The 23252-nt window shown below is 30.4% G+C and overlaps 3 protein-coding genes across 5 annotated transcripts; 2 read left to right on the top strand and 1 right to left on the bottom strand.

Moving 5' to 3' along the window:
• The first annotated feature begins 621 nt into the window (after nucleotides 1–621).
• Nucleotides 622–4000, top strand: LOC115714554 (reticulon-like protein B14). The gene is made up of 5 exons (XM_030643289.2): nucleotides 622–796; nucleotides 1575–1755; nucleotides 2433–2562; nucleotides 3035–3104; nucleotides 3712–4000. Exons 1-5 carry the CDS (start codon nucleotides 649–651, stop codon nucleotides 3879–3881), a joined length of 699 nt encoding a protein of 232 aa, XP_030499149.1. The 5' UTR covers nucleotides 622–648; the 3' UTR covers nucleotides 3882–4000.
• A 1301-nt stretch (nucleotides 4001–5301) lies between these two features.
• On the bottom strand, nucleotides 5302–9399 carry LOC115713925 (putative E3 ubiquitin-protein ligase RF298). Of its 2 annotated transcripts, none has more exons than XM_030642405.2 (3): nucleotides 9158–9399; nucleotides 6149–8310; nucleotides 5302–6035 (listed from the first exon to the last, which is right to left on the bottom strand). In XM_030642405.2, exons 1-3 carry the CDS (start codon nucleotides 9333–9335, stop codon nucleotides 5517–5519), a joined length of 2859 nt encoding a protein of 952 aa, XP_030498265.2. In that variant the 5' UTR covers nucleotides 9336–9399; the 3' UTR covers nucleotides 5302–5516. The 2 variants fall into 2 exon arrangements, with proteins under 2 accessions (XP_030498265.2, XP_060969118.1); XM_061113135.1 differs by having other exon boundaries at nucleotides 5911–6048; nucleotides 9158–9387.
• A 4584-nt stretch (nucleotides 9400–13983) lies between these two features.
• On the top strand, nucleotides 13984–22279 carry LOC133036603 (xanthine dehydrogenase 1-like). Of its 2 annotated transcripts, none has more exons than XM_061113132.1 (15): nucleotides 13984–14103; nucleotides 14704–14903; nucleotides 15030–15129; nucleotides 15521–15629; nucleotides 15739–17253; nucleotides 17379–17621; nucleotides 17831–18145; nucleotides 18278–18517; nucleotides 18685–18969; nucleotides 19086–19307; nucleotides 19389–19550; nucleotides 20089–20223; nucleotides 20318–20554; nucleotides 21064–21237; nucleotides 21785–22279. In XM_061113132.1, the coding sequence occupies exons 2-15, from the start codon at nucleotides 14783–14785 to the stop codon at nucleotides 22025–22027; spliced, it is 4101 nt and encodes a 1366-aa protein (XP_060969115.1). In that variant the 5' UTR covers nucleotides 13984–14103; nucleotides 14704–14782; the 3' UTR covers nucleotides 22028–22279. The 2 variants fall into 2 exon arrangements, with proteins under 2 accessions (XP_060969115.1, XP_060969116.1); XM_061113133.1 differs by having other exon boundaries at nucleotides 18685–18973; nucleotides 19090–19307.
• Nucleotides 22280–23252: the final 973 nt, after the last annotated feature.

Genomic DNA, 23252 nt, shown 5'->3' with positions numbered 1-23252 from the left:
TATAAGATAATTTTTTTGAAAAATAAAAGTAAAATTTTTGCAGAGATAATATAAAAACATAAAATTTATAGTTTTCTCTTATATATATGCCTGTAAAATAACTTTCTGTCATATTATGGGACGAAATGTTGTAATTCTATTTCTAAATTATAACGAATGAATTTAAAATTAGAACTAATTAAAGGATCGTAGATTAAATAAAAGGGACTGAAATTTAATTTATATATTGTTGAAGGACAAATGTCTCAACTCTCAAGCACACCAAATCCCCATATTAGAGTATATATATTATATTATTAGGGAAAAGCATATACCTATACCCAACAATATGAATAGTCCTTAATATTAATTAATTAATTAAATTTAATTTTTTTAATTAATTAAAGTTAATGATTCAAAGGGGTTTTGTTAATAATTAATATTATGTGACGTGTGCTAAGATTAGAGACATGCATGCATGCACGTGTGTGTGAAGCAAACCTTGTAAGTAAGCCATTCTTTTCTTTGTTATGTTATGATTATGACTTTCTTGGCTTTCAAGTTTAGAATTTAATTGGTTTCATATATAAACTACTATCATCCATATTAATTGTCTTATAATTATTTGACAAAATAAATTAAACACACATACATATATATATAATAATCATGTATAATAATAATAATAATGATTCAATATCATCTGATTCTGATATTGATCATCATCTTCATCGTGATCAGATTGGTCCCCATACAAAACCAGTTAGGTTATATGGTCGTGGAAGGTCTCTTCATGCCACCTTTGGAGGAGGAAAAGGTATTAATTGTTTTTCTTCATGAAATAATTCTATACTATATAGTTTCTATATATAATAAATTAATTAAACACTACACTTTGTTTTTTTTTTTCTTTTTGTTTTGAATGGCCAACTAGCTACCATAGAATTTAATTCATGACCAAAAATTCAATAAGTTCTCTAATAATAATAATAAAGAACCAATTTATAATATAATTTGTTTTGGAATCCTCTATTAAATTGTGTAGAGTTTAATTTTTTCTAGTTCTTTGATTTTATAAAGTTTTGACACAGCCTTTTGTTTTAATTTTGGCCCCATTTTTTGTTATAAATGCCACTTTTTTTATTTACAAGAAACCTTAAACTTTTTAAAATATCATATTTTATTGGGGAATATAGGTTATTCAGTTACCCATTATCAAATGAGTAACTAGTTACCCATTAAAAAAATATGGAAAAATAATGTAAGGTAACTAGTTTTTTTTTTTTTTTTTTTTTTTTTCTTTCAAAAAAAAAAAAAACTAGTTACCTTACATTATTTTTCCATATTTTTTAATTTTTTTAAATTTTCCCACAAAATAACTATTTTAAAAATTATATTTTTACACAAATTATATAAAAATTCATAAAATATGTAATTTTCACTATTTTAACTAATTTAGAAGTCAAGACTACTTACATATACAATGCATTATTTTTTGGTGTTACATAAAAACAAATATTCCTAAAAGAAGGGTATAATAATTTTAGATAATTGAGAATAAATATTAATTATTGTTAATATATAAATTAATGCAGTTGCTGATGTGTTGTTATGGAGGAACAAGAAAGTATCTGGTGCAATATTAGCTGGGTTAACAATTATATGGTTTCTTTTCGAAGTAGCTGAGTTCCATTTAGTTACTCTTCTCTCTTATATTCTTCTTTTCACAATGGTAACCATATGCCTTTGGTTTCGAGCAGCATGGCTATTCAATAGGTATTATTATATAAATACATACATCTTTTCTTTACATATTAGTTAAAAAATCTTACAATGTAACATTTAAGAATATTTAATTCAAGAATGGGTTCAGTTTAAAATTTAGTAGGTTATAAAAGAAAATATTTAGAAAAAAATATAGTATTTTTAAAAATTAGTAAAAAAAATTATGTAATTTTAAAAGATCATTTTTTTAGGTAGGCCCTAGGCACAAGCCTAGTCCGCCTATGCTCAAGGCCGAGTCTGTTCAAGAATAATTTATAAATTGTTATATAAAAAAAATTAAGTATTGAGTCAGTTATAAATAAGAATAATCTCTAAATCATAATTAATTATATATTTTTTAAATCATATATTAAGAAAAATATATCTCTATATAAGAATAATTATATCTTAATAAAATATATACGTACATATAGTTTATAAGTTTATGTAAAATTGATAGTTTTTTTTCTAAATTATAATCATATTTAAATATTATATTTACACAAAAATAATTTTATTATGATATAATATTAAAAATTATTTATAATTATTGTTATTATAGTATATATTTTTGATATTTTTTTCGAGTATATTCTATTTATTAATTATAATATCTCAATTAAAATATAATTTGTTTAGTTTAAAGTATATTTTTACATTGAAATTTTACTGTTTATTAATTATTACAGGAATCCACCACATTTTGATGAATTTACTCTGCCAGAATCAACATGTAGATCTTTCTTTAGAAATGTGAATTGGGTTTTAATGAAATTTTATGACATTTCAAGTGGAAGAGATATTCGACTCTTTTTTCTGGTAATTAAGAAAAAACACTTGTTCATTTATATTTATATTTAGGGAAATTTACATGATATACTAATTTTTGTTATTTTTTTTTTACAAAAATACTGTCAGGTGGTATTTTTTATTTTTTTACTGTGTTTTTTTATAAGTTTCATACTGCAGTATACTGTGTTAAGTTTTTACTAGTGTTTTTTAGTTATTCTACTGTTGTTTTGAGTTGTTCTATTTTGTGTTTTACTGGTATTTTATAAAAATACAGTATTTTTGAAAAAAATTTCGTGTGACAATATTTTTATAAAAATTAACCAAAATTTCAGTATTTTTGTAAGTTTTCCTATATTTATACCCTCCCAAATATGCATATGTGAATATCATACTCTTTTTGCAAAAATGACATTTTTTATGTAGTATTTTCAAAATTGTCAACAAAGAAAAATTCATTTTTTTTTTCATCAATTTACACTTGGATTCTCAATTTGTGCAGGCAATATTAACTCTTTGGATGTTGTCAATTATTGGGAATTATGTGGACACTTTGAATCTTTTCTACATTGGTAAGAATAACAAAATATTGCTATTAGAATTACATATTTATACCTTCCACAATCAATAATTACAATTATTTCAGCTATATATTATGGTAAATATTATTATAGATTCTATATTTTTATATTTTACAAAATCATTTGTTTTATTAAATGACAATTAGACTACGTATTTTCTAAAATGATACAAAATAGTACACTGGATTTTTATTTTTTTTTTGTCAAAATAAAAATTAATAATAACTTGATCTAGAGTTATTATGACAAAACTTGGTACATAAACTGTATTTGTTCGTGTTAAGAATTATTTTCAAGTAGATTATAAAAAAAATTATCAAAAATTGAGTTCAAGTAACCATTTTGTACTATTTAGAAAATTACAGGAGCTAATTTATCATTTTATAAAACAAAATTCAAGCGATAATTTTTACAAAATACATGATCCAAAACAAAATTAACCGTATATTGTATACATATAAATAACTCTTTTCATACAAAGAATGCATATTTAGAGTTATTGCATACAAAGTACAAATTTATAGCTAGCTATTACATTTAATAATTTCAATTTTAACTAACTTTGTTTAATTTTATTGGTTTGGATGGAACTATGAAGTGGTGTTGTGCTTCGAAACACTTCCAGGTTTGTATGAACGACATCGAAATGAAGTGGATAATCTTGCTGCAAAACTCTATCGAGACTCCCAAAAATTGTACATCAAATTTGAACACAATGTTCTCAACAAAATTCCAAGAGGACCAGCCAAACAAAACAAATATTATTGATTAGAATCAAATTAATTAATATAATTTAAGTTGTTAATAATGAGAAAATGTATTGAAAAATATGTAATTATATATCAATGTAATATGAATTGTGCAATTCACTCTATCTATTTTTTTCACTCTTTCATTCCTTCTATGTAATTATTACTGTATCATTACATTACTATAGCCAAATCAAAATTAAAAAAAAAAAATTGTGTGTTCAACTATGTTATTAGATTTACCAAAAGCCTTCAAATATTAGTGGTGGAAAACAATAGAGAGACTCTTTCGATCACGACCACAATGCTAGAATTATGTTCGTACAAAATAAGATAAAGTTTAACATTTGAAAGAGAAAATTTGAATTTGAAACAAGTATAATTATCAGATATCGAAAATTTTCAATTCTAATTGTGAAATTTATTATTGCTTTGTACGAACATAGTTCTAGCCTTGTTGTTGTGATCGCAAGAGACTCTTTATCGTTATCCAAAACTAAAATTTTAAGATCTTTGGCAGAGCTAAGAAGATATTTAAAAACACACAATTACTCATCCCTTTATTTAGATTTCATTATAACAATGGAATGAATACAATAATATTATCTTAAAAGGAACCAAACAATGAAAAAAAAACTTAAGACCACTAATAAACATTATTATGATACAATTCATTCTTTAATGTTAAATTATTAAACCTTATATTTTTCTTTTTTAAATGATAAATAGACTTCGATTTATATAGGGAGATTCTTAGGCAGAAACATTATTTTTTCTCATACTAATGTTTTTTATTTTTGACATCTAGAGTAATTTTACCTCAATTTTTTTATATAACAATATATATTATATTTATAACAGAATCCTCATCTATTTTTATATATTATATTTATAACAAAATCCTCACTATGAAAGGGATCGAGAGAATTGTTGCAGAAATATACTCTAGAGAGAAAAAAGTGATCTAAGAGAAAAAGTTATTCAGTGATCAATTGTAAGAGCTTTTAAGAAGAATACTAGGAGAAAAGACTATTACCATACTTACGGGGCCAAACCTCTTTAAATTTGGTGCTCACTCTACTATACTGTTTTTGCTTTCTTTTAATTATCTTACTTAATCGCTTTATTTTTTACTCACTGTCGTTAGCTAGAAGCGAGGTCAACACTAATGAAAATGAGAGAACACATTTTTTAGAAAAAGATTTTATTTTTTTGAGAAATTAGAAAAAGAAATTTCAATTTAACGAAATTTTTATAAAATGATTCAAAAGAAATCATAAAATTTGAGCAAAATAATTTCCCCTTCTTTCCCTAGCATAAGTCAAAAGGGTATTATCCTCATCTATTTTATTTTAAGAAATTCACTAATTCTCAAAGAAAATTCAAAACATTACTCAAGATGTGCAAATCTATTTCACTAGAGAGAGAGAGTAATGGTATTCTTTAAAATTTACAATATTATATCTTAGACTCATTTTAAATGAGTCAACAAAACTGTTTTTATAGGTACCTTCAACATCATATGTTGTGAACTGAAGAGACCAATTTGGAACTCAAATGGATTATCCAATTTTCATATGGAGTCTCACAATGTTTTATTCAAAACCACTCAAATCAAATTCCAGAACAAAAATGAAATAAAAAATTAAAAAAATTAAGAGCGAGAATAACGTACTGAAATACGCCTCTGTATGGGGCTCCTACAAGAAGGACAATCTTTCATACCCTGTTTCTCATGGAGCTCATTGCACTTTGTGCAAACCACTTGGTGAGCACATGGAAGGAATACTACAGAGATTTCCTCTGAGAGGCACATAACACACTCTCTTTCGCGTTTTACACTGCCTGTCTCCGAGTGGTCATTCATCTTTGCAGCTGCTTGATTTTGATACTGGTCACTTTTGACATCTGCCAGCTTGCGACCATTGCTTCCATCATTCCCCCTTCGGAGCGCAGCAATTTTTGGAGACTCAATTTTCAGTCTGAGTTGAGAGATTTCTTTTTCGAGCTTCTGAATATCATCTTTGTTCTTCTTTAGATTGTTTTCTGCTTTAAATTTCATCATGTTCTCCGATGATTTTGCTGAAACCTCTAGTTGCTCTCTATCTTTTCTCACTGAACTTGACTGCATAGATAGTTCCTCCTTTAATTTCTTCTCTTGTTGCCATCTAGCCTGTGATATTTTTCTTTTGAATGAGAAAAGAGCTCAAAACAATAACTTAAGATTACTAAAAGGACCAAGGAAGTTTATAGAAATCAGAAATGACAATTTTTTCTCACGCATACCTCAAGTTGTTCATGCCTATACTTTGCCTGCTCTAGCTCCTGGATCATCTTCGATAGCTTGTGCTTCTCCATTGTTAATTCTTCCTGCAGAAAGGTCTTATGCTTTTCCCATGACTGAAACTCCACTGACGTTTTCTTCTCCCTCTTTGATGCTTCCTCACAGCTTGCAGCAGACGTTGCAGCACGTTGTTCTGCAGCTTCCATTTCCTGCCTCAGTGCTGCATTCTCTTCATCAAGCTTCCGAACAGCAGAATTAGCTCGTTCAACTTGACCACTAGCTTTGCTCAAAGCAAACTCCATCTCAGAAAGCTTCTTCATGGTGTTTTCCTCTAGAGTTTGCTTCTCTTTCTTTAGGCGCTCCACTTCTTCTTTCTCCTGCCTTAGGATCTTAAGTTCCTCTTTTTCCATACCCAACCTACGGGCAGCCTGCATAACCTTTTGATTTGCCCATTCTGTCCACACTTGCATCAGATTTTGCAATTCCCTTATCCTTGGTACCAACTTCAGAACCATTTCATCCTTTTTATCACGAGGAACCCATTGCCCCAAAGACTTATCATATGGTATTCCAGCATAACTAGAATTTGATGCCTCGGCAGTACAATGGGTTGGAATAGCAGCAGAGTTATTTTTTGTAGAAAGTGATAGAGAAAGCTCAGTATCGGCAGCTGATAAAGCATGGTGAGTATCTGATGCAGGTAATGACACTTCTGTGTCGACCACAGGTACTGCTGTTACACTACTGACTGCAGGTAACGTTGACTGACTATTATCCTTCTTAGGGACAGAAATTGAACATGCATTATCGGTATCCAGGCTTGATGCTACTGGGAAAGAGGTTGCAGCATTGACAGAAGTCTTATTGTTCCCATTATCTTGAGGCACATCAACTCCCATAGCCTTGCTTATCTTTGAGGAAGCATGCTTTAAATTTACAGCAGTAGAATCTGACATAGATTTTGGTTTCTTATCCAACATTAAACCACCCAAACCACTATACTTACCTGACCTTGAAGTCCCTTTTCCATAAGTCCTGAAACCTTTGTCCAGGTGAAGTGACTTCTGCCGAAGCATGTATTCTCTCTTGCTACTTTCAGAATGGACCCTTCTACTGCTTCCAAGCTTCTCCTCTGACGCGGTAGATTGAGATGTTCCAGTAGCACTGAAAGATTTATCCATAGAATCAGAAATGGAATTCTTTCCCTCCTTCGAAACCAATCTACCACATCCAAGGGAAGCCTTTGGCTTTGTTATGCTGGGTACTGAAGCTACAGCAGGTGCCTCAGATTGACAACTATGCGAACAAAGATGCAATTCTGAACTTTTACATTCCACTTTAAGTTGAGGTTGGTTTAAAGTAGATGAACTCCCACTTGGAGCATCATCATTACCAGAAGTATACGAGGGATCACCATCCATTGCACAAGCATGAGACACATTCATATCGCAGATTAACAAGCACCACATTGCATCCCCAGTGCTGAAAAAAGGCCGAACCTCTTGAAGAACACAGATCAATTCTGCCAATACATACTTCTCCAGCTGTTGTAGGCTGTCAAAACAATGCTCCCTTGAAGGATCATTCTCTTGTCCACCTTTAAGAAATGCTAAAGTATTATCCACTATATTTGAAACCGTGTCTTTACTCCCATAACAATGGCCAGACCTTAAGACTGCCTTTCTAGCAACTTCCTCAGTGTAGCCGCAAGTCATAACTTTTATTATTGCAGTCCTAAAGGTAGTGTCCAAATTACTCAAAACAAGTTCTTCAAGCTGGGCTTCCGTAAGATCATTCCAACCAGCATCTTCACATTCATCTACCTCTAATTCCTCACTAGGTTGGCTAAGCCCAACTTCAGATGAACTAACGTTACTAGACAAGCCAAGGTCAAGTTTTAAATTATCAGATTGCTCTAGATTGGAACTACAATAGTCACAGACACCAGATTGCTCATGACCTGGGGCAATTTCAAATTTGTCAGCAGAGAATTCATAAGCTGAACATTCACTTTGAGGTAAAGAGACAATCTTATGTGTGCCACCAAAAGGTGGATCGGCCCGAAATTTCCTCTTATTCCTACTTCCCTTTTCTTGAACAGCTACTGGTGAAGATACTTGGCCGCTACAACTACCTGCCTTAGCAACCATTGAAGTCATTTCAGCTGCAAAACACAATCCACTTTTAGTACATTCAAAGTCCGTTTTATCAGTCCCTAATGCAACAACACTAAGAAATAGAAATGGAATAACTCTATCAGAACAAGATGGTGCGAAAATATTATAATCAAATTTGATAATTCTTGAACATTAACCCGCTCAAAAAAACACAAATTAATCATCTACTGATATTGAAAACAGAATCAACAAATAACACCAACGCATTAAAGGATTGCATTGAAGAAGAAAAAGACCGCGTATCATTACAAATTATAATCAAAACCAATGACAATACAATATATTCATACATAAACTAAAAAGAAATTACATTAACAAATAAATAAACTACCTAGAAGCCAAATTAAACACTCAATGCACTAGCCACATACCCAGTTGATTAAACCAAAAGAATTATAAGCTATCTTGCCGATATCAATACAAACTTGCAATTAAAACCAGCCCATAGATCAAGAACACACCAAATGAATCCCAAGAAATGCAAAAATCCAATATAGTTCTTGTAAAAGTCTGTCAATCTATAGATTCTGAAAACAGATACTTAAGGTACTTAATCAGCACTCAAACAATCGAGACACACCCGATTCAAGATATTGTTATAGCAATCAAAATATACAGGCCAGTCTCAGAACATCATCGGAGAATCATACAGCAAGACAATCTCATCAGCTGGCAAAGCCAAATCATCCTATCTTATGATTCTTGGAGACATAAATTATCCAAAAACCAAGCAATAAAATACCATATGTACCCAATTTCATTGTTCAAGAAACGCAAGGAAAATGATTTACAGGGAAACAAAGTAAATGCAAAAAAAAAAAAAAAGTTGATTACTATGAACAGAAGAATCTTGAGTAGTAGATGAAGGAGGAGATGTGGGTGCAGTGGAGGAAGCCTCGTCGACCGGCGGCGACCAATCCTGGTTATTGCGTTGAGGAAGGGATGTAGGAGTGAGTTTGGGAGTCATGTGGGTGTGAAATTGTGATGTATTATTTTTGCTTTGGTCTCCCATTTTTTGTCTTTAGTTCAATCTAGACAATGTATTGTATTGTTTGGTAAGTGAGAAAAAAAAGAATACTAAGAAAGAAAAAAGAAACTATATATATAAGTTTTAGAAGTAAAAATAGATTTGTGTACTCTAATAATAGAATGAACTTAAATTTCTTGAAAAAAAAAATTGAAAATACAAATACTATATTACTTTTTTTTTCCTCACTATTTTGGACATTGTGTTTTGCAAAAATTACAGATTAGACCCTTATTTTGTTAAATGACAAAATGGACTATGTATTTTCTAAAATAGTAAAAATAGGACCCTGAACTTAATTTTTGATAACTTTTTTTTAATACAACCAACTTGAAGACAATACTTAATACGAACAGATACAAAAAATGTAAACAGTTTTGTCATATAGCACTTTTAGAAAGGATTATAATTAAACTTTATTTTGACAAAAAATCAATTCAGGGTCCTATTTGTATTATTTTAGAAAATACAGGGTCTATTTTGTCATTTAACAAAACACAGGGTCCAATTGGTAACTTTTGTAAAACAGAAGGTTCAAAATAGTATTTACCTTATTTTTTTTAGGAAAACATAAATAAAATAAATTGTCTATAGATATCAAACCTTTCTATTTTGTAAATTAGTAAAAAAAAAAATGAATTGGATATCCTTATCTCTACACTTTATTATTCATTAAATTGATTATATATATTATTTCCAAGTATTAACTTCTAACTCAGACAAATATGTATTAAGTTATAATTCTGTAAAATTTTGATAAATTTAAAATAATTTACAATATAAAAAACAGTATTTAAATATATGATATTTTATACATAAATGTATATATTTTCTTAAATAATTACAAAAAATGTACAAAAAAAAAATTAATTGTTACAATGTACACATTTGAAAATATTTTTACATAAAATCATACAAATTCTTAATTTAATTATATTGGATGTATTTAACGAGAATGATTACTATAATTATATTTTTATCCTTTTTATAATTATTTTATGGCTAAATTGTACAACATTTAATGAGCAAGCTTTCAAACCATAATCAATAATATTACTAATAAATAATAAAATTTGTATTAGGCATGGTATATAATATCACGTATATAATCTGTACATTAATAATAAAATTTGCATTACAATATTACTAATATGACGTATATAATCTGTATATTAATAATTGCATGGTATATCTTTTAAAATCAATACATATATAATCATGATTTTTTTATTAAAATATGTCATATATGTCCTATATATTATCATATTGTATATAATATCACGTATATAATCTGTACATTAATAATAAAATTTGTATTACAATATTACTAATATGACGTATATAATCTGTATATTAATAATTGCATAGTATATCTTTTAAAATCAATACATATATAATCATGATTTTTTTATTAAAATATGTCATATATGTCCTATATATTATCATATTGGTAATGCTATTATGTTGTTTAATTTAATATTCATAATATGTATTATGACATTTTTTTTGAAAAATCTTTGAAAATATTTTGTATGTATATATGTTTACTTTATTTTCTATTAATTAAACATACTAATTTAATAAACAAAATAATAATATTTATATAGGTTTATTATATTAGTGTCATGTTTATTTTTTAGTAATTTTTTAGAGAATAAATAATATTTATAAAAAAAAATTGTTTATCTTTTTTTTTGTTTTGTTTATTGTATCCTGTTTATTTTTTCTAATTAAATAATATTTGGAGTTTATAAAGTTATGTTTGTTTATTTATTTTTTGATGTAAGAATTGTATTTCAATAGAAAATTCGTCCACTAAATCATTAAAAAATAATAAATATATAGACACAATAAAAAGAAAATACATTTATTTTAGTATAGTATAAATTGGCTATGTCTATTTTTATATTTACAATTATAATAAACATACTAATAATATAAAATACTTTGTATGTATATGTTTATTTTGTTTTCTATTTATTAAACATACTAATTTAATAAACAAAATAATAATATTCAGATATGTTTATTATATCACTCTGCGTGTCATGTTTATTTTTAGTAATTTTAAGCATTGATTTATATTTATATACATTAACATTTATAATTTTGATATTGTATTTTATTGAAAAAAAAAACTTATTAAATTATAATAATTCATACTAAAATAGATAATAAACATTTATTCTTTAATAAAAAAAAATATTTAATTTGTTTATTTTTATAAGACTTTTTATTATTTATTTAGTTAATTTTATAGAATTTTTTATTTTTAATTTTAATAAACATGTTTTATTACTAATAATTTTTAAAATATTAATATAATAAACATAAGGATAAAATATTACAAAATAATATTAAAAACATTAATTACAGTAATCTATTTATAGTAATTAGTTTAATTATTAATAATTTATATTATTTAATGATTAACATTTATAGTTTTATGTAATAAATTTTTAAAATGTATAAGTTTTTCAAATATTTTTTTTTTTTGTATATTTTTTGTAATTATTTTATTTTTGTTGTACATTTATAAAAAAAGCCCTTAAAATATATGCGTATAAAATAATTATCTTCCCCTATGTATGTTAGCTTAACATCCAACATATTAGTCCATCATTGAGGACATAAAAATATCTGACCTCCAAAATTAAGGTATCCTTTAAACAAGGAAATTGCCATCATTAGTGGCTTACACTGAATAGTGTAGTAAAAAAAAATACACAAAATAGAGGAGACCCTCATTTATCAAGATATCATTAATTTCACGTATGAGTATGAAAACTGAGCAGTGGTGATAGTACAATTGTATTTTACAATAACAAAATCAAAGTATAAACCATGGGCTGATTTTACAATACACTTTCTTAAAAGGGATGTACTGATGCACTCTTAACTTGTTTCGGCATCCAGAAGAATTTTTTAGTCTAATTTTTTTTTTCATATTCATGTACGTTATAGCTATTTAAGATATCCTACAAAATTTTGAAAAAATCGGAATAATTTACAATATAGAAAACAATGTTCAAACAGTCTCTTTTACACGCGTATAAAATAAAATAGTCACGCGTGCAACACACTGTTTCAACATAGTTTTCGGCGTGTTAAACTTTTCCAAATTTCTTAAAATTTTGAGAAAAAAATTAACTAAAAAATTATTTCGGATGCTAAAAGAGATAGGGGTGCATCAATATATCCATTTTAAGGGAGTGTATTGTAGAATTTTCCAAAATCATGTATTATGTGTTGGCTCAAAACTTGAAATCACCATAAATATATATCAATGAAACATCTTGTGTTATCAAGAGGTTGAGCCCATAGTAAAATGAATCCCCAGCTAAAAAAATAAAAATGTAATACCAAACATAAAAATAGAAACCAAACACAGGTTAGACTTAGTATTCCATTCCTGAGTAAAGGAACCCTGTGTACCAAACATTCTACTTTCCAAGTCATGTCCACATTTTTTTAACTTATCTTTTCTGTACAATTTATATAAACTTCAACTATTTTGTCTTTTTCTAATTTGTTTCTTTCTGTCAATAGTTAAAGAAAGGATCTTTTCTTCTTATTTTTTCCGATTCTTTCTCAACTGTTCATTTCTGAAGCAGAGAGAGATTCAGTTTAAGCTTATTTCAGGTATTTTTTTCCTTATTTTGTTTCTATATATTCGGGTCCCAATTAGATTTTGAGAGTTTTTGATGAGAAGGGTCTGATTTTTTTTAAGTTGTAGATTTGATAATTTCAATTTAATTTGTTTATTGTCTGGTAGATTGACCTTTTCTCTTTATTCAATATTGATTTATAATATGTTTTAACAGATGCATATGGATTCGATTCTTTTTATTTTTGGTCTCTGAATAATTTTCCAATTTGCTCACATGGGTAGTAATGATTTTCATTTTTCTCTTTTAATTGTTGTGTATGTGTATGTATATGTATATGTTATTCATGTTGTATGGAAAATTATGAAGAACTTAACACTTCCTGAATCAGAGTTTATTATATATTTAAGTGTAAATAGCAGCATAGCATAAGTGCCCAAAATTTTATGTTTGTAGGCGGCATAAATCCAATATTTATTTTTAGCGGCATAAGTACTCAATGTTTGTAAAACTGTAATTTTCTTCCAGTTTTGTCACTACAAACTCTGTTTTGAATTTATTAAAAGAATATTAGAAGTAACTGATACTACATATTTCTATCTAGACCCAATGATCAAGAATTTAGGCCTTATATGTGCCCTGTTTTACAGTTTTATAAACATTGAGTACTTATGCCGCTAAAAATAAACATTGGATCTATGTCGTTTACAAACATAAAATGTTGGGTACTCATGCCGTTATTTACTCTATATTTAATTATGAAAAGTTTAAACTCTTGAAGAAGGTCTTCATAGTTTATAACACATCTGTTTTAAAGCTGTAAAAGAACTCAAAAAATTAATGGCTTTAATCAATTTTATTTTCTTATGCTGTTTCTAATTACTGTTAGGTTCTCTGTATGAACACAGCTCAAGAAAAGATCAAGAACACCCTAATCAGGCAAGGCTCTTCTCTCTTTGCCAATACCAATAATTCACATTGCTCAAGTTCTTTTTTTTCTTAAAAAAACTAATAAATTCTAACTGCAGAGGCTGCAAACTCAGCCACCATAACAACATCAACTGCCTATTTCGGCTGAGGACGAGGCCGGAATACTGACTACTGCGTATACTTCCCTTGTTGCTTTGTTTTTGGTATTTAAAAAGGTAGGATATTGACTTCTTTATCTTGGTCTTATTGTACTACAAGATTAGCTTTGTTTTATCCTTTAAATTTTAGGCTTCTAATTATTGATATATTCATGTTTATATTTAGGGTAAATAGAAACATAAGTATTTAAAGTTTTAAGTTTGTAAGCGGCATAAACTCAATATTTATTTTTAGCGGCATAAGTACTCAATATTTGTAAAATTGTAATTTTTTTCCAGTTTCGTCAGTATTGATTGAATTTATTAAAAGAATATTTGGAAGTAACTAATACTATATGTTTCTATCTAGACCCAATGATCTAGAATTTGGGCTTTATATGTGTCCTGTTTAAGATAATAACAGAGTAATTTTATAAACATTGAGTACTTATGCCGCTATTTACTTTTATATTTATTAAACTTAATTATGTTATATAGATCATGGACAAGTATATTGTGGAACAACTACTTAATGACATTTAAGTAGTACTTTTCTCAATTCAAGAAGAATTATCATGTTTGTTGGTGTCTCTTTTGCAAACAAGTTGCTCCTTTTTAGAATACTTTTCTAATGTATATATTAGAGCAACTAACAACATCTTTGAATGCCATTTGCAGGTATACCAAATGGCATTCAAAGAAGAATAAGCTTGATTAGTTTAGAAAAAGAAGAAGAAAGCTGGTAATTTATCAAAATATGGGATCTTTGGAACAAATTGGTGGAGAGGATTCAATGGAAGCAATTCTCTATGTTAATGGACTTCGAAGACTTTTGCCTGACGGGCTGGCTCACCTCACCCTTCTTGAGTACCTCAGAGGTATGGAATCTTGTTGTGGGATAGGCTTATTTTTGACAATTTCCATTTACTTTTTTTGTATTTTTGTGTATTGAAAAGGTTTTTGATCATTATTGTTACTTTTTTTGTGTGTTTTTGGTGATAAAGATATTGGTTTGACTGGAACAAAGCTTGGCTGTGGTGAAGGTGGTTGTGGAGCTTGTACTGTTATGGTTTCCTATTATGATGAGAAGTTGAAGAAATGTGTGTAAGTCTTCCTCTTTTTCTCCTCACACACACATGTTGTAATGGAAAATATACTTTATAATTCATTAAACAGATAATTAATGAGATATCTAAAAATGAACAAGATAAGGTGTCAAGTAAACTTGATAGTCAAAGCATTGTCAAAAGAATGAAAAAGTAATATTAAGAAGATGTGTTTTTGCCAAATGCCCGAGTGGGGTAATTCGTGTCATGTCGTGTGTTAACTGTTTGTTCGTGTTTTGATATGCCTATGATGATGCGAAGTAATGATTTTGTTGTGTCTTTGTGCTACATGTATCACGAAATAACACGATAATATGAATTGTCATTTCTTACTTTCCTATCCCAAGTCATAATATAAACTGCCAAATGTATGATGAAAAAACCAATAGGCACTATGCTATCAATGCTTGCTTGGCTCCTTTGTACTCAGTCGAAGGGATGCATGTTATCACAGTGGAAGGAGTAGGAAACCGCAAAACTGGCCTGCACCCCATTCAAGTAACATTACCTTCTTCTGTACTATTTTCTTTATATTATGCTCTCATTTCTCACTATTTGTTTTTTCTTGTGGTAGAGTCATATTCTTATTCTATGGTTTGTTCGACAGGAATCATTAGCACGGTCTCATGGCTCACAGTGTGGGTTTTGTACACCTGGGTTTATTATGTCTATGTATGCATTGCTAAGATCAAGTAAAACAGCTCCTACCGAGGAGCTGATTGAAGAATGCCTTGCGGGAAACTTGTGTAGATGCACAGGTTACAGGCCAATAGTTGATGCATTTCGAGTCTTTGCTAAAACGGATGACAAGCTATATACAGATATATCTTCTTCTCGAAGTCCTGAAGAACATGAGTTCATTTGCCCTTCTACTGGAAAGCCTTGCTCATGTAGATCAAAAGTTGAAAGCAATGACAAATGTGCAGCCGGACAAGGGACTGCTTTTGCTGAGAGGTATGAACCTATATCGTTTACTGAAATAGATGGAAGCACTTATAGTGACAAAGAATTAATTTTTCCTCCTGAACTTTTGTTGAGGAAATCAAAGTCTTTGAGTTTGAGCGGATTTGGTGGGCTTAAGTGGTTTCGACCCTTGAAACTTCAACAATTGCTGGATTTGAAAGCATTGTTTCCAGATGCTAAGATTTTGGTAGGTAATACCGAAGTGGGAATTGAGATGAGATTGAAAAGAATTCAGTATAAGATATTGATTTGTGTTACACATGTACCTGAACTCAATACATTGAATGAAACAGACAGTGGTATAGAGATAGGTGCAGCAGTAAGACTATCTGAACTAATGAAATTTTTCAGAAAGGTCGTGGCACAGCGTGCTGCACATGAAACCACATCTTGCAAGGCCTTTATTGAACAATTAAAATGGTTTGCTGGGACACAGATAAAAAATGTTGCATCTGTTGGTGGGAACATATGCACTGCAAGTCCAATATCTGACTTGAACCCTTTGTGGATGGTGGCTAGAGCAGAGTTTCGAATTATTGATTGCAAAGGAATCATCAGAACAACTCCTGCAGAAAGCTTTTTTTTGGGTTATCGTAAGGTGGATTTAGAAATGAATGAAATTTTGTTGTCAGTGTTCTTACCATGGACTAGACCTTTTGAGTTTGTTAAAGAGTTTAAGCAGGCTCATCGAAGAGAGGATGATATTGCAATTGTAAATGCTGGATTTCGTGTTTATTTCAAGGACAAAGGTGAAAATCGGATTGTTTCAGATGCATCTATTGCTTATGGTGGAGTGGCTCCTCTCTCTCTTTCTGCAAGAACAACAAAAGAATATCTCATGGGAAAGAGTTGGAACCAAGAGCTACTTCAGGATGCTTTAAGAGTCTTACAAAAGGATGTTTTAATCAAGGATGATGCCCCTGGTGGAATGGTGGAGTTTAGGAAATCACTAACTCTTAGCTTCTTTTTCAAATTTTTCCTATGGGTTTCTCATCAAATGGATGCAACACAATGTGTTCCCAAGAGCTTTCCATTATCTCATCTATCTGCTGTTGAATCATCTCCCCGACCAACCGTTATAGGAAGTCAAGACTATGAGATCATAAAACATGGAACAGCTGTGGGATCTCCTGAGATTCATATGTCAGCTAGACTCCAGGTATGTATTTCAATGGTAAAAGTTGCATTGTTTTCTATTTCTTTCCAGTGAAATTTTAGTTGAAGATTGTAGAAACATTATGCTTTTAAGCTCCACGATGATTTTCATATATGAACTTTAACCAGGTTACTGGGGAGGCTGAATATGCTGATGACACACCATTACCTCCTAATGGTTTGCATGCTGCTTTAGTACTAAGCACAAAACCTCATGCTCGGATACTTTCAATAGACGATTCAGAAGCAAAATCTTCACCTGGGTTTGTAGGAATTTACTTTGCAAACAATGTTCCAGGTGATAATAAGATTGGACCAGTTATCCCTGATGAGGAATTATTTGCTTCAGAATTTGTCACTTGTGTTGGTCAGGTATGATTAGCTTTCAATTGATATGAATTCTTCAATTTCTTCTTAGATGGAAAACCAACCAAAAGTAATGTTCTATTTTTCCTTGATTGCCAGAAATGTTTCAACAAACACAATTGGCATACCTACATGAAATACTATGCAAGCATTTTCTGATATTCATACTCTAGCCTCACTGATGCTAATAAGAGGCTTTGTTTATTTAAATACAGCCTATAGGAGTTGTTGTTGCTGATACGCATGAAAATGCAAAGTTAGCAGCAAGAAAGGTTCATGTTGAGTATGCAGAGCTTCCAGCAATTTTATCGATTGAAGATGCCATCAATGCTAAAAGTTTCCATCCTAATACAGAGAAGTGGATGAAGAAAGGGGATGTTGATCTATGTTTCCAATCAGGAAAATGCGATAAGGTTATAGAGGGGGATGTTCATGTTGGAGGACAGGAACACTTTTACTTGGAGCCGAATAGTAGTGTAGTTTGGACAATAGATGGCGGTAATGAAGTTCATATGGTTTCATCAACACAAGTATGTGATATCCCATTTATTAACTGATATGATTAGCAATCTGAATCAACTTGTATGTAAATTGAGCTAGTTTTCCTTAGGCTCAGTTGAAATTGAATATTCAGATTGTAATTATCAATTATCACTGTGCAGGCACCACAAAAGCATCAGAAATATGTTTCCCATGTTCTTGGCATTCCAATGTCAAAAGTAGTTTGTAAAACAAAGCGTATCGGTGGTGGTTTTGGTGGGAAGGAGACAAGATCTGCTTTCATTGCTGCTGCAGCTGCAATTCCTGCATATCTATTGAATCGTCCAGTTAAAATAACACTAGATCGCGATATAGACATGATGGTATCTGGGCAACGGCATAGCTTTCTTGGGAAATACAAGGTTCATTCATGTTCTCACTATCGATTCATAATTCATTTATTTTCATCTTGTTCAAAGCATGGTCTTTCTATGAATATTTTGCTTATTATGGTTTGCTTTTACATTTCCTTGAGCTGTTTACTTCTTATCTATTGGAATGATTGTGGAAATTTACTGTGGTGGCTTAGGTTGGATTTACAACTGATGGGAAAGTGCTGGCTTTGGATCTTCAAATCTATAATAATGCTGGAAACTCATTAGACTTGTCTCTTGCCGTGCTTGAGCGTGCTATGTTTCACTCTGATAATGTTTATGAGATACCAAATGTAAGGATTATGGGAAGAGTGTGTTTCACTAATATCACTAGTAACACTGCCTTTAGAGGATTTGGTGGTCCTCAGGGAATGATTATAACCGAGAATTGGATTCAAAGAATCGCTGCAGAGCTCAAAAGAAGTCCAGAGGAAATTAGAGTAAGTTATGTAGTACTTTCAGATTAGAGTTTGTTTGCCTAGGGAATTTGTTAGCACTACAATCTCTGTTGTGGTTTTCCTGCATCGTTGATTTTCTAACTCCAATATTTTTCTAGGAAGTAAATTTTCAAGGCGAAGGATCAGTTTTACATTACGGCCAAAAGATTGAACACAGTACTTTGTCCCAGGTCTGGAATGAGCTCAAGTTATCTTGTCTCTTTTCAGAAGCTCGCAAAGAAGTTGATCAATTTAATAGTCAAAATCGGTGGAAGAAGCGTGGTATCTCCATGATACCTACAAAATTTGGCATATCTTTTACTTTAAAGCTTATGAATCAGGTAGGGTTGAGTGTCATTATCATTCTAAAGGTTCAAGTAGATGTAGTTGATTATTAACTTTGTTTTCCTTAATGAGTAAAGGCAGGTGCTCTTGTTCATGTTTACACTGATGGAACGGTTTTAGTTACACATGGGGGTGTTGAAATGGGACAAGGTTTACACACTAAAATTGCTCAGGTTGCTGCCTCTGCCTTCAATATCCCTCTCAGTTCTGTCTTTATATCAGAAACAAGTACTGATAAGGTAATGGGCAATACATTGCATTGTTTAAATGTTTTGCATTTTCCTTGAAACTTGTTGTGATCAATAACTTGATCAAGAATTAGATGTGAACTAAAACTTAAACACATGTAGAACTGAACATACGAGGTTCGAACAGAGTGATTGTAGTATCACCTGCCTACTCCTCGGTCAGAACAGCCCTAGTGGCTTTAGATTGTTATTGTTGAGCTAGAAAGAATCGATTACAAGCTGTTGTACACGAATGTGTTCTCGGACACAATCTCTCAATGAAGCTTTGCTTCAATTACAACACTCTTTCGCTCTTCTTTTCTCTCTGAATGAACTAGCTCACTCTACTTGTAATGATCTCTTTAAAAACTAGTACCAAGTGATATAGAAAGAGTTGGCTATAACCGACAGTTAGTTAAAGTAGTTAGAAACTGTTTAAAGAGAAACAACCTCACTTGATGACCAAACACAACAAAACTGATGGAGTATATTTCTTTGATAAGCTGTGATATTGTTATGTTAATGTGTTTTGTGTTTGCTCTCTAATAAGGTTCCCAATTCATCACCCACGGCTGCTTCTGCAAGTTCAGATATCTATGGAGCTGCAGTTTTGGATGCCTGTGAGCAAATTAAGGCGCGTATGGAGCCCATAGCTTCACAGAACAATTTCAGCTCTTTTGCCGAGGTACTATTATTGCCTTGTATTTCTTTTTCGCAGATTAGTCGAAGAATGTTCACACTTTGTGTCTGTCTACTTTGTGATTTGTTATAATCTTCAGCTTGCCAATGCGTGCTATGTGGCTAGAATAGACCTATCTGCTCATGGATTTTACATTACACCAGACATCGACTTTGACTGGGTGACTGGTAAAGGGAACCCATTCCGGTACTTCACATATGGGGCAGCATTCTCAGAGGTTGAAATTGACACATTGACTGGGGATTTTCACACTAGAGTGACAAACATTATTTTGGACCTTGGATATTCTCTCAACCCAGCCATTGATGTTGGGCAGGTATGTATATGCCTTTCCCTTAGCAACTAGAGATGGAAATTGGACAGTTAATGTACGGAGAATACAATCTCCGACCCCATTCCTGCTACTTATTTATGCCCCCATCCCCGTCTAATAACTAACAGATTCAGAGTAAGGAAATAACCACCCGTTATGAGAAATCTATCGGGTATCAATTAAAATAACATGGAAAAAATATATAATAATTTAAAATAATTGAAAAAACTTTTAAATTAAAAAATGAAAGGAAACTATATATATATCTATTGAATATGGTACGGATAGTATTATCTCCGACCCCGCCCTATCCTCGCTTCGGTATTGAAATCACCTCCACCACCGACCCATTAACCGCCAAGCCACCCCTTTAGCGGCGGGGCAGTATAAATCTCCATCTCTATTAACAACATATCATATCATCATTTTCATATCCTACTACTCTGACACTTGCAAGCAAATCTAGAATTAGATTAAGCAAACATAAAGGAATGATATACTTGAAAACGCAGATTGAAGGAGCTTTCATGCAAGGTTTGGGTTGGGTGGCATTAGAAGAACTGAAATGGGGAGATCCAGCTCATAAGTGGATACTCCCAGGTCACCTATACACATGTGGCCCTGGGAGTTACAAAATTCCTTCTCTAAATGATGTTCCATTCAAATTCAATGTTTCACTCTTGAAGGTATGCTCTCTCTCTCTGTTAATGAAACACAAAATTATAACAAGACGGAGAATACTTTGTGTGTTGAATAAAAGAAAGACTAATTAGGATTTGTCTCCCAAACTTTGATATATACCAAATCATGCTTCCTGAACTATTGAGATTGTTGGCTTTAAGAATTTTTGTTCAATTTTAGTAAGGAAAGTCTAACATGGATAAAAGTTCAGGGGTATGATTTGGTACATGTCAAAATTCGAGGAGCATGATTTGGTAGATATCAAAGTCTGGAGAGCATGATTTAATACATAAACAATCACCAAATTAGTAAAATTAAATAAAATAGAACAAAAGTCCTTAAATCCAAAGGAAATTTTTAACGGTCAGAAAAGTTTAGGAGTCGTGATTTGGTACATGATTTGCTTACTCTTTCATGTTTTACATGGCTGAGTATCTTTGTTGGCAATGAAAAGTTATTGCATCAATGGACCTAAACTCATAAACTTCTTACTCTGATTTGGATAGCTTGCATTTGCATACACTGATTTCTGAGTTGTGTATTGTATTGTAGGGACATCCAAATGTAAAAGCAATCCATTCATCTAAAGCTGTTGGAGAGCCCCCATTCTTTCTAGCATCAGCAGTGTTCTTTGCAATCAAAGATGCCATTGCAGCTGCAAGAGCAGAAGTGGGGAACACTGACTGGTTCCCTCTTGATAATCCAGCTACACCAGAAAGAATCCGAATGGCTTGTTTAGATGAATTCACAGCGCCTTTCATTGGTTCCGATTTTCAGCCTAAACTTAGCGTCTAGTTCGACTCTCTCCTCCTCTAGTAGTCAAATAAAAAATGTATCAAATTTAACGCATGTTAAAAATTGTGCTAAATTTGATACAAGATATAGTATTGTGTCAAATTTAGCTCACAATAAATTTTACGTTTTTTATTTATTATTGTACCATTATGATTTTTTGGTAAACAAGTACATGTATATTCCATCCTCAACAATATGTACAAAGTTTTTTGCTTAAACAGACTATACAAATTAAACAAATTATTTTCTTTATGTCTAAGACTTTAATTCTAATACAAACAACTTGTTTAACATTTTGCACAAATCTCTTTACATTAGGGAACTCTTTATCCTAAAATATCTTGTTCTTAGTTCTCTCTACAAAAATACATCTTCACTAAAAATAATAAACTACTTTTGTGGTTTTTTAAATTTATTTATAATAGTCATGAAATTCTTTTTTTAGTTTTTCTTTTGGTGTTTTATAGATGATTTATAGTTGTCGTGAAATTAATTTCTTATTATTTTTCAAATTTTTTTTTTTTTTTTTAATTTTTACTGAACAAAATGTATTTTTGTAACTTTAAAACATTATAGGCGTATTTTTGTAATTAAAATTTTAAATCGTAAAATTATAAATAAAACAAAAAAAAAACAGGATATTGTGAAAATTTACCTAAAAAATTGAGTATTATCACTCTAAATAACTAAAGAAAATAAAATAACAAAATTAATTTGAAGGGGCAAATGTCCCCTCATGTATGTGTAGATTCTTAACCACATATATAATCATATATTAATTAAGTATTTAAAAACTAGTTAACCAAACACTTTTTAGTGTACATGAGCACATCAAATCCAAAGAGCCTTAATAAATAAAGTATGTAATTTATACAATATAATCTATCTAACTTGCTTGGATTGGATCTCTTTGTAACTTAATCCGTAATAAACTAGTTCCACTTTCCAAGTCATTTCCACAATTTTTCTATTTCTTTTTTTAATTTATTTTTTGTGAATATGAAGCTTGCCTTGAAGAAAAAGAAAAAATTGAAAAATTGAAAAAGATAAGATTTAGACTAAGTCGTCTCTCCCCATATGAACTTTAATTTTCAATGCCGTTGCATATAATACCATTTCCCACCTTTGCATATCAACTTTGATTGAATTTTATATAATTTAACATAACAATTTTTATAAAATATTAAATATAAAGAGAAATTTTTTATTAATTACACATTTATTA

Source organism: Cannabis sativa, chromosome 4 (genome assembly GCF_029168945.1).
Source record: "Cannabis sativa cultivar Pink pepper isolate KNU-18-1 chromosome 4, ASM2916894v1, whole genome shotgun sequence".
NCBI classification, from domain to species: Eukaryota; Viridiplantae; Streptophyta; class Magnoliopsida; order Rosales; family Cannabaceae; genus Cannabis; species Cannabis sativa.
This window is presented reverse-complemented; position numbering and strand designations above follow the sequence as displayed.

Excerpts from the sequence above, each read along its gene's own strand:
- LOC115714554 (XM_030643289.2), top strand. The coding sequence starts at position 649 with ATGTATAATAATAATAATAATGATTCAATATCATCTGATTCTGATATT. Across the intron at positions 1,756-2,432 it reads GCAGCATGGCTATTCAATAG|GAATCCACCACATTTTGATG; the intron begins GTATTATTATAT and ends TAATTATTACAG. Across the intron at positions 3,105-3,711 it reads TTTGAATCTTTTCTACATTG|TGGTGTTGTGCTTCGAAACA; the intron begins GTAAGAATAACA and ends GGAACTATGAAG.
- LOC115713925 (XM_030642405.2), bottom strand. The coding sequence starts at position 9,335 with ATGGGAGACCAAAGCAAAAATAATACATCACAATTTCACACCCACATG. Across the intron at positions 8,311-9,157 it reads TCAAGATTCTTCTGTTCATA|CTGAAATGACTTCAATGGTT; the intron begins GTAATCAACTTT and ends TGTGTTTTGCAG. Across the intron at positions 6,036-6,148 it reads ATAGGCATGAACAACTTGAG|GCTAGATGGCAACAAGAGAA; the intron begins GTATGCGTGAGA and ends AAAATATCACAG.
- LOC133036603 (XM_061113132.1), top strand. The coding sequence starts at position 14,783 with ATGGGATCTTTGGAACAAATTGGTGGAGAGGATTCAATGGAAGCAATT. Across the intron at positions 15,630-15,738 it reads CTGGCCTGCACCCCATTCAA|GAATCATTAGCACGGTCTCA; the intron begins GTAACATTACCT and ends TTTGTTCGACAG. Across the intron at positions 21,238-21,784 it reads TCAATGTTTCACTCTTGAAG|GGACATCCAAATGTAAAAGC; the intron begins GTATGCTCTCTC and ends ATTGTATTGTAG.